The sequence below is a fragment of the Stylophora pistillata genome, chromosome 4 (assembly GCF_964205215.1).
Source record: "Stylophora pistillata chromosome 4, jaStyPist1.2, whole genome shotgun sequence".
Taxonomy (NCBI): Eukaryota; Metazoa; Cnidaria; class Anthozoa; order Scleractinia; family Pocilloporidae; genus Stylophora; species Stylophora pistillata.
The window spans coordinates 33,226,228-33,238,569 of record NC_142522.1 but is presented as its reverse complement, the minus strand read 5'-3'; the positions used below and the strand labels follow the sequence as shown (position 1 = coordinate 33,238,569).

General features: G+C 39.8%; 1 protein-coding gene across 5 annotated transcripts in view; it reads right to left on the bottom strand.

Annotated features, from left to right (window-relative positions):
* LOC111324507 (E3 ubiquitin-protein ligase rnf213-alpha) overlaps positions 1-12,342 on the bottom strand; it is a 166,675-nt gene that overhangs the window by 126,554 nt on the left and 27,779 nt on the right. For all 5 annotated transcript variants that reach the window (XM_088757409.1, XM_088757408.1, XM_088757407.1 and 2 more), the window contains exons 27-43: positions 12,142-12,315; positions 11,950-12,058; positions 11,242-11,416; positions 10,289-10,460; positions 9,746-9,876; positions 8,734-8,928; positions 8,408-8,530; positions 8,100-8,217; positions 7,459-7,694; positions 7,302-7,384; positions 5,075-5,208; positions 4,860-4,955; positions 4,552-4,725; positions 1,720-1,880; positions 1,338-1,560; positions 514-872; positions 114-272 (exon numbers count right to left, since the gene is read on the bottom strand). In XM_088757409.1, coding sequence (XP_088613535.1) covers positions 114-272; positions 514-872; positions 1,338-1,560; positions 1,720-1,880; positions 4,552-4,725; positions 4,860-4,955; positions 5,075-5,208; positions 7,302-7,384; positions 7,459-7,694; positions 8,100-8,217; positions 8,408-8,530; positions 8,734-8,928; positions 9,746-9,876; positions 10,289-10,460; positions 11,242-11,416; positions 11,950-12,058; positions 12,142-12,315 — 2,822 coding nt within the window. The remainder of the gene's footprint in view (positions 1-113; positions 273-513; positions 873-1,337; positions 1,561-1,719; positions 1,881-4,551; positions 4,726-4,859; positions 4,956-5,074; positions 5,209-7,301; positions 7,385-7,458; positions 7,695-8,099; positions 8,218-8,407; positions 8,531-8,733; positions 8,929-9,745; positions 9,877-10,288; positions 10,461-11,241; positions 11,417-11,949; positions 12,059-12,141; positions 12,316-12,342) is intronic.

Here is a 12,342-nt window from a genome sequence, read left to right as displayed (position 1 = left end):
ACCAAAAACCTACAACAATATTAGTTCCACATAAGCGTGACACATAATAAGACTCAAAGTGCAAGAGAGTAATAGGACAACTATCAGAATTACCAAATAAATCGAACAGCTACCTGTAAAAATCCCGAAGACCAAAAAATTCATCCTTTTTAGACTCCTGGAGGGTTTTAGACCGTCTTTGAGTATCGTACAATTGTTCGTAACCTTGTGCCAGGGGATTCATCAGTGGTGCAACAAAACTTTGAATGCGTTTATTTGTGGAACAAATGCCCCTAAAAAAGGGAAAATTTGTGTTGCGACCAATGTCTCTTGCATAATAACACTGTACATTAAATAACAGTAGAAACCCCCACAATCCCAAACTTAAATTTAAATTCCTCACTACACTTTTCATCTATCACAAGTTTGTCTTTCACTACGGTAAGTTGGACTGAAAATAAGGTCGCTGACTTGATTTAAACTCTTTTGGGTTATAGGCTGACATTTTCAACATTTACTGAGAGAAAACCTTACATTGCACTTTCCACCAGTTCCTCTGAATCTGGCTGACCACGTGATAGCATGATTCCACGGTTCATTTTGGCGGGGTCTAGAGCCCAGTTAGAGATCCCGATGAAGGCCACTCTTTCCGGAAATTGTTCTTCGGTGGCAATGACGTCATCAGCTAACTTCACCCCATCTTCAAGTAGCGGATGAAGAGTTTTCAGGGGCATCAAAGGTGAGTCTTCAGCGAGGCCAACCTCGTCTAAGACAACAACTGACACATACTTGTCTGGGTTATTGGCTTTCTGTAGGTTGCAGCAATTGCGAAAGGTTGCCATGATCCCTTCTGCAGTTGAGAGCGGACTGCACTGATAAGAAATCATCTGGACCTGGTTAAAAGAAAAATTAGTTTAGCCGAAAAAAAAATCAGTGAGTATAGCCGAAGGAACTTAATAAACAAATGTATTTCCTTCCGTAATTACTGAGAAAAGACATTCAAACCCAGTCAAATTACGGATGCAATGCCAGAAAGGATGCATCATGACTTTTCATCAGTGGTGGGCGTTTATGTTCAAGAATGCGCCATTACACCACTATCATCATCAACTTCTTTAATCTGTTTGCAAGTAAAATAAGAGAGATGATAAATTTTGAGCTAAGTAAAGAAATAGAGAAGAATGGTTTTTAGAGTCTGTATGGCCCAATGGCAGAGAACATCGGAGCGTGGAAATAGAAGGTCTTCTCCCACGCTCGTGACAAGACGAAAAAGCATTTTCGCTACTTCAATCTGTGTTTGCTACACCGTATTTTCTTTTTGCAAAGGACAGTTTGTAAATACGGAATCATACACCCACCTGCTTAAACGTCTTGAATAGATCAGATCTTGAGGCATCTCCAAGCATGTTGTCAGTTACAACAGTCTTAGCTAGTGACTTGGAGCTGCCTGGTTTCCCGACTACAAACAGTGGGATCCTGAGCTCAATACATACCACCATCATGAAGACGTTTTCGCTCAAGGCTGTATTGCGAGCAATGTTAGCCCCTAGTCTCAGTTCATTTAGTACTGCTTTCTGACAGCTAGGGAACAAAAATGTACAAAAAAAGTCGTTACAAGTCAAGACTACAACAAACAAATGATCAAATTAAACCCAAAAAGGCAGAAGAAAGAAAAGGGAAAAAAGAAAAAAAAAACGTGCATTATGCCTGGACCACAGGGCAAATGTTTGACAACATTACCTTGTAATTTCCTGCAGAATACGTTTATGTCCGCCAGGTAATTGACACGGATTTGCAAAGCTTCTTGCAACAGCACGACGATATGGCTCTCTGTCCTGGAGGCGTGCGTGGTAACAAACTCCAAGGGAGAGCACAAGTGCTCGGGTAACTTCATCAAGAGGCTAAATCAAAATAAAAACAAATTGTGTTGTGTTATATTCATTACATTACTATTTTCTTCCCTGCGATGACAAGCTCAAGCTTGCGAACCAATTGGGGACCTTCTTTATAGCGAAAATACAAAATATTCACTCTAAGCTCGATATGTAACGTAGTTTACCAAACATTTCCACGGACGCAGTCTCTGAGCCCAAGGCCCAATTGAAAGGGTTTTCCACGCTGTCAGCGTCGGAAGTTCGAAAGCTTTTACGAGCAGGTGACAAGGAAAGTTGAGGTCTAGATCCATTGAGGACATCCCTGGTCTTAGACAGTATCGACATGCTGCTTCCATTATCATGATCACCTAAATGCTCGATGAACTACCGATCCTTAAGCAGTTTACAGATGTGTCAAAACTGACGGTGATATTCAACTAGATGCATGCGCACATGGTGGCGAACTTGACGTACCCTTTCTTGGAATTATTCTAACGTCAGTTTCATAGCACGGAAACAGTGCTTCTCAAAGTAAACAGTGACATTCTCATGATAATGAATTCTCACGAAGTCATTCTCCTGGTCATGCTTGACCAAAGCACTGCTTTTGACACGGTGAATCCCGACATTTCGATTGATCGTTTGCGCGAGGAGATTGGTATTCCTGACAACGCTCTCGACTACTTCACGTCAGTCTAAGCAACAGAGGTTAGCGTATCCCTATTCATGGAACTCTTTCGAAGCCCTTTAATCTGGACTACAGGATCCTGCCTAGGTCCCCAGTTATCATTATTTATACATCAAAGTTATTTAAGATACAATGAATATATGAAGTTCATATATAAAGTAACTGACGACCAGCTTCCTGTGGCACTCTGCTACGCTGATGATACACAGCTTCATTCAGCTTTAAGCCGGACGGGGGTCCGTCAAAAGAGGAGGCAGTGGCCGCAATACAGTCTTGCATTCAGTTGAAAAAATTAGAAACTGGATGATCCATGATAAACTGTTAATCAATATGGACGAGACCGAGTTTGTACTCATAGGCAGTAGAAATCAGCTCTATCATCAACCCCAGCGCTTCCGTGAAAAAACTGAACTAATGTGTGCTAAGCTTCGTTTTTCTATTCACACCACATCAGAAGAATCAAGAAATTTTGAACTACGGACTGCCTTGAAATCTTAGTTAATTCATTTATTATCAGCAGGTTAGGTTATTGCCATAGCCTTTTGAACGGCGTTTGCAAGGAGCAGATTGTTAAACTTCACTGAGTCCAGAATGCAGCGGCTAAGTTAATGCTTACTTAAGGTAAATACTCCCGCATTACACCTGCTTTGTACGAATTACACTGGCTGCCTGTTTACACACACATCCATGTTAAGATTTTACTTTCAGCTTTCGCTTTTAAGGCTATTCAGGGCCTTGCACCTTCGTATGTCATGGACTTCATGTCAGTTAAAGCGAGGCCTGTGTATAACTTGAGGTAAAATAGTGGCATTTTACTTCAGCCTCCGCTGGAAAGATGCTTGTTACGCTTCGTGGATATTTCTTATTCTTGTAAATAATAAGTATCATTAAAAAGCGTTCATTGGATGATGTAATTCAAGACTTTTTATTGGCTTAGCCATTATGGTATATGAGCCAATATGCCATAATCTACAAATATGGTAAGCGTACGCGTCAGCTTAAAATTAAAAGGGAACTAAAAAATTTAATAAAATTTAATAATTTAATTTAAAGTTTTCAATAAAACAATTATTCCACTCGCGCTTGTTCGATATGAGATGATACATGGCCAACTCGGCGCTACCCGCCTCGTTGGCTATTTATCATCTCATATCCAACGCACGCTCGTGGACTAATTGTTAATTATTACATTGGTTGTAGGGCGCTATTCATCACTTTTGTTGTAAAAAGCGCTCTATGAGCAATAAATTCATACTTTATTTATTTACCTCTCTTGTGGCATACATTAACAATAGGGACTTTAAGCAGTCAGGACGGCAACGCCACGGAAGACGTCGATTAAAAAATGAGTTTGTAGTTTTAGTTAGAATTTCGAAAATGGCTGCATGTGTTTACCATCTCATAGGGCGCCAGACCTCAAACTCAACATAACGCATAAAAGTACCGTTGAGTTCCAAATGTAAATTAAAATAATTTGCCTCCGCGGTTTCGCTTCGCAGACGACGCAAATTTTGGTGATCTCACGTTGTTGTTTTGCAAAGGACGGCTAAGAAATGTACAAAGTTTTAAAACGCACGTGCTGGGCTATTGTTCTGCCAATTAGATCTATTGTTTTTCCACGTTCTCGTTGCCGTAGCCATCGTGGTTTGCTTAAAGTCCCCAATATTTGTATAAGTCAAGTCCATGTACTTCGTGTGCCCGCAGTAACAACTCTCCTCTTCTGGTACATTAATACAGAATTCAGATTACCTTTGGAATGATTATATGGAGAGTGATTTTAATCCATGGTATAAAGGCAACAATTGCTAGAACCAAATCAGTGGGGATATAGAGCACCAGTCTCTTTTATGAGGCAAAGACCAGATTTTCTTTATTTCGAAAAGCCTGATTAGTCTTATTCGCGAAAAGGATCGGTAATGCAAAACTAGCTGGTCGCTTCGACCAACAAGTAAGTTAAACATAAACAGCAGCACAACATCGAGATTTGGAATTTCATTTTAAGAGAATTACCTGATATATATCATCCTGCTCATCCTCGACATCGCTGTCGTCATCGTAGTCGTCACTGTCTTCGTCGGTATCATCATCCATTAGCGGGTTGAGAGCATCAAGGTGATTGTAAAACCAAACCATCACATTCATTGCACGTTCTACATCGCGAAGACTCACGAAGCTGCATTCATCCTGTTAAATTTAGTTCAGTTTAATCGTTTGAGTAGAGCGAATAAAGAGTCAAGTTACGATCATCTGAATTTCGTATTCATGTAAAACAATTCCGCGTTAAACGTAGGAATGTTTTAGAAAAAAGCTTGACGTACCGTTTGATGTCTCATGTAACGCTGGGAAGCGGTAAGTACATCTGTCAGGGCTTTCACCAGCGGAGGTTCTCCAGGAATTTTCTCTTCTTGTAAAACCTTGTTTAGAAAAAAGAAAAAAAATCACACATCTTTATTTTAACTTTATACTTATGAAAAACTCATTCCGCTTAAGCTTTGCCATCTCCTCTTGAAAGCACGAGTGAAAATCAACTCACAAATCTGGTGACAATTTGACGGATGTAAAGCTCCTCAATTTCAGGCTTCAGCTGACCAAAGTCCCATACCAACGGACGCATGCTCTCTGGCAGTGCATGCACTCTATAAACCAGATGGCGAAGAGGAATGTGACCTTGAAGATTTGAAGAGAGAGCTTTAGAAATCATTCTTGGAAACGCTTCATAAAAGACGAAGTGCTATAGACATGCCCCTAGGACTTGCAAAAATTCATTCTTAGGGTTTGTGAGGCCTATTTTCAACAGCACTTAAAGACTACAATTCACGATAAGACTCTCTTAATTTTCAGGGGCTAAAAGGCACAGAATATCGCTACATCTGCGCATCATGCTCTCTTATCCAAATGCGCTTCGTAGAGAACAAACAACGCAAAAGACGAGTACAAATATTACGCCATATTTTTATTCCAGAAATATCCGCGAAATTCGCCCGCACCGAAATAACAATTTGGCATGCTGGGTAATAAATCTCTTATTAAACGTTTTGTTGTGTAGTATCGTTGAGTACTTTTAGTCAATGTATTTATCATGGGTTACGCAACCCTTTCTTTGGGGGTGTTGCATGGTATGTTGTTACAATTACTTCATTAGCGGTAGGCTATTTATTATATACATACATACATACATACATACATACATACATACATACATACATACATATGTTAGTTGACCACTCCCCATGGGGGCTTTTCAGGGCCAAATTCCCACCCAATCCACCCCAGGGGAGGACATCCATCACACAGTATTCTCGTGCGTGGGAAATTAACATCTTCTACCCCTAACCTTGCAGGAGACGGGACCTCCATTTATTCGTCCCTATCCAAGGAGACTAGAGTATCTAACCATTTCTTGATTATAGAAAAGTAGCATATTCTTCTCACTTATTTTAAGACCTTGAGTGTTGGTCCGAGTTTCCATTCCGTTCTTGTACCATTCCTATCAATTTTGCTGATGAAGGCATAATAAAGAGGGTCGCACACGGCTCGTGTTGACACACCCCACTTATGGTCACTTATTGAATGATAAATGTTCTATATTCGTTTGAGCAGGGTTGCGAATTAGAATATAATTAGAGAGCTTAAGCACCAGACGTTCTTGAGGTCACGAACGCCTACCGGAAGTCATTAGAGGAACTATGTACATACTGCGCATGTCATGACCTTTGCGTGGTCACGTCGCAGACGCCAGAACGCCACTTTTCAGGTTGAAGGTAGGACGCCACAAAAGTATGCTGTTATTTTGTTCGTAGGAGATAAATTATTGACTCAAAACCATAAAAAGCTCTTCTGCTTTTCATTAAGTGATTAAAAAACGTTTTCGTAGCGCGGAAAGTGGTTTTTGCTTAATCGATAGATTAAACGGGATTCGACAATGGCAGAATCTTCTCGCCCAAGTCTGAGTTAATTCATTTGATTTCATGTCCATTTGAATCATCAGATGCACAACTAAGATTTTTTTAAACCGGGTTTAAGCTTATCACAAATTACTTTGAGCGATAATTTAGAATTAAGACACTTAAGCGACATTTAGATACAATAACAAAGTGCAAAATGAGATAGATGATTGTCTTTCTGCATCGGTTGTATTTTGTAACTGCACATTGTATATCGTATGCATGCCTGCTAGGTTTTGAGCAACCGACTACAAACATAACAATAGCAAATCTCGCTGTGGTTAACGAATTTAGAAAAAGAGAAATGGTCCTCTAGGCATCCAGATCATGCACTGAAAACTTCATGCTCGCTCGTTTGTTCGCATTGTTTACACAACTATGAAGTGGTAAATTTCAAGTCGCCTAATAAATATGAAAGACGAATTATTCATTCTGTCGAGAGAGTGGGGTAAAGAAACTTATTCCCTTGCTCATTAAGGTCATACCTCTAGCATCTTTTAGCAAAGACATGTTAACACGGGTGGAAGTCCGTGTCTGAAAAACGTCTACTGCTTAACCTTCCTAGTTCGCGCCAAGAACGAAGGCCTCGATCCAGTCTTACGCGGCTTCTCTGCCGTTCGTGTTGTCAAGAACGTCTGGTGCTTAAGCTCTCTATTGTTTGTGTTTTGACTCGCCCTGCGGGCTCGGCACAACTCGTAAAAATACTCAGCAATACTACACAACAAAACGTCTAATAAGATATATGTATTGCACATCTGCGCATGACGTGGTCAAAACAGACCCTAGTTCATCTCTGAACTCATAATCATGCCATACCCAGGCGATCCTGTGTCTGTTGAGTGGTGACATGGTACCCCAGACCAGCTGATTCCAACTTATGAATCATTTCGTCTGTATGTCTACAAAACAAAAGGTAAGTATCAATTTTGACCTCTACAACAGCACAAAAATTCGCCATTAGATTTCAACTTACTTTCTGTAAGGATTACATGCTGCGATAAACTGCAGCCTTTTGAGCCCAACTCCTATCTTTTTGCCCTTGACTCTGCGATCAACCATAACTTCCTTGATCATTCCTAAGGCATCAGTTGTGTTAGCCTCGTCAAAGAACAAAACAGTGTCGATGTTCAACGTTTCGTTCTCCATGGCCATTGCCTCAGCCTCTTCCACTTTCCTCTTGATGTCTTCGTAAGTAGTACCTCCATGAACCTGTCAATTAAATCCGCCAGGTTGTAATGATAGTATAATTCACTTAAAGAACCAACCATACCAACTAACCGCGTAATATCTCCACTATTTCTTTAACCATTTCAAATAAGCTTAAGCAGGGATAAATCAACAAGAACCCTTACTGCAACTTTGTGATAAAAAAAAATTGTTCACGACGCAAAGAAAGAAATCAGCGGAAAGAGTAGTTTTAGATAAAATGAGATAACTTTTTGAGAAGATAAGCATGCACCTCTAATCGTAGCAGTAAAACTTTGACTGGCGGTAGTTTGACTCGAATTTTCTACATTATACCACAATCAAGGGATACGTCATGGTAGACTCTACCAAAGACTATTTACAAACGGGCAAAATCAATCCATAAAAAAAAAACTGTTTCCTTTTTACCTTCATCAGCAACATATTTTTAGGTCCACCAGGTCCAGATTGTAAGCCACACATGTACCGAATAAGGCATGTTTTACCACAGCCAGTCTCACCCATGATGACCACAGGAATACCACACCTTAGAGCAATATTTCTATAATTAGAGAACTATGCGAGAAACTAACAACCAGTCGTGAGTTACATTGAAAAAAGTGTTTCCGATTTTTATTCTCACCGTTTTCTTCCTTTAACTCAAAATTAATTCTAGAGGATTGTTCAGAGAAGTTATAACTTTTTATTTCAAAAACACGTACACCGTTTTCAGTTACCTGAAGCGCATGTGGATGGCTAGAATTTTCTTCAAGTTGTCCGTGGTGAGTTCGTAAGAGTCATCTGGATCATACGGCCATTCGACACCCATGACTCCACAGAGTTTCTCAATCTTCTGGCCCCTAGAATACGCGGAATAGTACGAATACCTATATGATGCACTTGTAGACTTTCTACTGCGGTGGAGAACACAGAGGTAAAGCACTGACTAGCCGTCCAATGCCTTATTAGATAACGCAATGTTAAATAAGTTCATGCAATGTGATTAACGTAAACATTTAAGGCGTAAGAAGTTCTACCCTTAATAAAAACGCTTCACACTTACTTGCTCCAAGATTCATAGTTGGTTTGCATGTCAACCTTTTGAACATGGAGGCCAGTACGCAAGTGCCTCGACATCAAATTTTGCTGAATTATAACACGACGATCTGGATCGATTAAGTTCCCATTCGGGTCAATGTGAAAGCCAACAAAAGTCATGGTGATGCGATCCTGGTTGAAGAATATGTACGGATGCGAGCTGCCAAAAAAAAGTTGTAATAATAATAGTAAATAAATAGGTAAATGAATGAATGAATAAATAAATATATATATATATATATATATAATTAGTATAATTAGTATAATTTCAGAGCTGAGCAAAGAGCTTCCAGCAATCTGATTGGTCGAGCGGTTCCTTATATGACGCGATATAAACCGCTCCAAGCGGTTTATATAAAATGTTAAAATGTTAAAATGTTAAAATGTTAATAAATGTTACTAAAATGTTTTGACTTTAGAAATTTCTCTGTTGTTTGGCTCTGAAATTATACTAAAACAATTATTCGCCTCAGGTTCGTTGAATATTGTCTAATTATCCCCGAGACGAAGTCGAGGGAATTATTCGACAATATTCAACGAACCTGAGGCGAATAATTTTTCAATATAGCTACAAAATAAAAACGAAATAATAATAATAAAAACTTGCGTTTTTTTCCTTTTTTTTACAGTTCACATTCCTCTCCAAATTGCTTAGGGAATTTCTTTAAACAGTCTATTTGGAACGCCATTAGGGTACTTCAACAAGGACCACCAAGACAAACAAGACTAAAACGTATCATTCTGCATGATGCATCTCGAAGTGGTTGGTGCAGTGTTACGAGAAAAAAGCAACAATAACAAGAGAAGTTGTGATGACAAATTCAGTGAGGCCTGTGACAGAGTAACGTTTAATCATGGACAAGGGTTTCATGGCTTTAAGCTAACATAACTTACGAAAAATACAACTTATGAAGTTCACAAGAGACTTAAAACCTCGAGACATTATTTTCTATTTACACAAAATGCAACTGTTATACCTAGTCTCCCAGTGTCTTCTGAGAATAAACTGTTTAACTTCAGGTGCTGGATCATCAGCGGCTGCATCATCCTCAGGGTCAGTAGTGTAAGTGGTTTGTTCACAAGAATTTAGGGATGGTGTGGCAAAATCCTTGACAGTTTCATGAAAATAACATTTTCAGTAAGTATATTATGACCGTGTTATTCTAGCTGTCTTTGAAATCGATTGTACTTCATCTCTGTTCGTAATAAGGCGAAGGATGAAATGTGGGGTCTGTTTACTCTAGTCTCTCTGAAGTAGTGGTAGGTAAGACAATGCGCTCTTAAACGGATGATAATTGAAGCTACTCATGATCAAGAAAACTTAAGGAAAAATAAAGGACAGGCGTTGAAATGTGACTCATTCGTTACCTGGATAGATCGGCAGCGAATAGACAGCTAGATGAACAGAATAATGCAAAGATAGATGGATAACGTACTGCGTGATGATTATCACGTTGATTGGTTGATAGATTCATTATAATGTTGTTTGCTGAGATGCGCTTAATGGTTGAGTAACTTACCCGTGACATCAAAACCATAAAACGAACCACAAAGCTTCTAAAGCCTTCAAGAGTGTCTCCGACCAATTCCATGTTACAGAAAGAGCTCTCTTCACAAGCTTGAAGCTGGGAGTCGAGAAAGTTCACAAAGTGCCGTATCTCCGCCCACGAAGGGTTCTCGATACCACAATTTCTGTGGGTGTGATCAATAGAATAGAGTGAATAGTTGCAGTTTTAAATACAGCTCGCACCTAACATGTTCCTTTAGAGACCCTGTTTCGTTTGTGTGTTAAATATGGATCTCCAAATTTACGATACCGATAAAGTCTTCACAAAATGACAATTTTGTTCCAAGGGTATTGCATATTAGCTTTGTTGATGAAAAATTCATATAATAGCATTGCCCTATGAGCCTCAAAAAAGAACTTAAAACGAAAATGCTATGGTTTATTAAAATTTCAAGAATGTAACCAGCGACAGGTTATAAATAAACAATTTCGCAATGGACATTCTACTGGGTGGCTCTTCTTGTCCACTATTTCCAGATCGAATTGGAATTTAGAATGTTGGTTTTTGCGGAGAGAGGAGCACCGGAGGACCCGGAGAAAAACCCTCGGAGCAAGGACTGAGAACCAACAACAAACTCAACCCACATGTGACGCCACGTTCGGAAATCGAACCCAGGCCACAGCGGTGGGAGGCGAGTGCTCTCACCACTGCGCTATCCCTGCTCCCTTATTGTTCCTCTATTGATGTAATTGGGAGACAACTGGACTGATCCACTCCGAAAGAAGAAGGTCGATTATTCAATGAGAATTAATACTTAAAAAGCTTGCACACTTCCTTCACAATTTCCTCTAGTTCTGCTTCTATTCAGTAAGCTAACATCGAAACAGTACAACGTAAAAGCAATTAACTGAAAGGAGTTTACTAAAACATGGTTTGGAACACACATTAATCAAAGGATTCCTTACCTTATGAGCATCTCGATACACTCTGTATGATCACCCATTACTTGACCGGGTACAAACCAGAAAGTATCCAGAGTTTGGCCACCGGCTTCACACAACTTAAGGTACTGAAATGCTCGCTGAACATACGAGCTCTTAAATTCAGCAGTGTCAAACAAGGGGTCCAAACTCTTGTCAGCTAGATTGGGAAAGAATATAAAGAAAACAATAGTGCACCTCACGGTTTCCTGTTCCCAGTACACCACAAGTGCTGTTACAACACGAGGTGTGTCAGGGGGACTACTTCACATTTTAAATGTACCCATACCTGTACACCGTCATACACATCTAGTAGGCGCTGATATATATGTGTCATTGATCAAGTGTGAGGTTACTCTTGATTCTTATTGATGCGGAAAGTTTGTGCTATATATTAAATCCTTTATTGACCAAGCCTTTGCGATCAAGATGGCTGGATATTGGCAGAGTTCCTTTTTTTGCGAGGGATCAAAGCGGGAAATCCCGAGCGGGCAAGATTGCCCCATCTTGCCCGCTCGGCTAGCCAATCAGAGCAAAGGATTCGCTTTATATTGCCCACTGGCGCTGCCAGCCATAAAAATAAACATTTTCAATGGTTAGCATCAAACTTGTAGATATATTAGGTATAAATTGCCAGAACGATAGCACAAAGTACAATCCGTTGTTGACACAAGATAAATTTTGTTTTCTAACCTGCTGGATTAGTTCTCAATTGAAATAATGTTTGCAACGGTGTTCCACAATGAATAGTAGGAAGAAGTCTGTAAAAGGGTTCTGCTGTGACTTTCTTGGAACTGACAACCTATTGCAAGAAACAAAGGCATTCAACTCAACATATCTTAGAAGTCTTCTTTTTTCGTGTTCCAAATTCAAAGTGCTACTGACCTTTGGAGACTTGAATCGTTTCTCAGCAGTCTGGTTTTCCCCTCGAGGTAAGCCTGAAGTAATTTCAATGACATAGAGGTCGGAGGATCGACGCCTCCAGATCTGACCAGTACAACTCCTCAAGGCACCAAGGACAACCAGATTGAACAGAAGTGTATCCAGACCAGTTCTGACCTGAGGAAATATTCACTTGTCAATAAC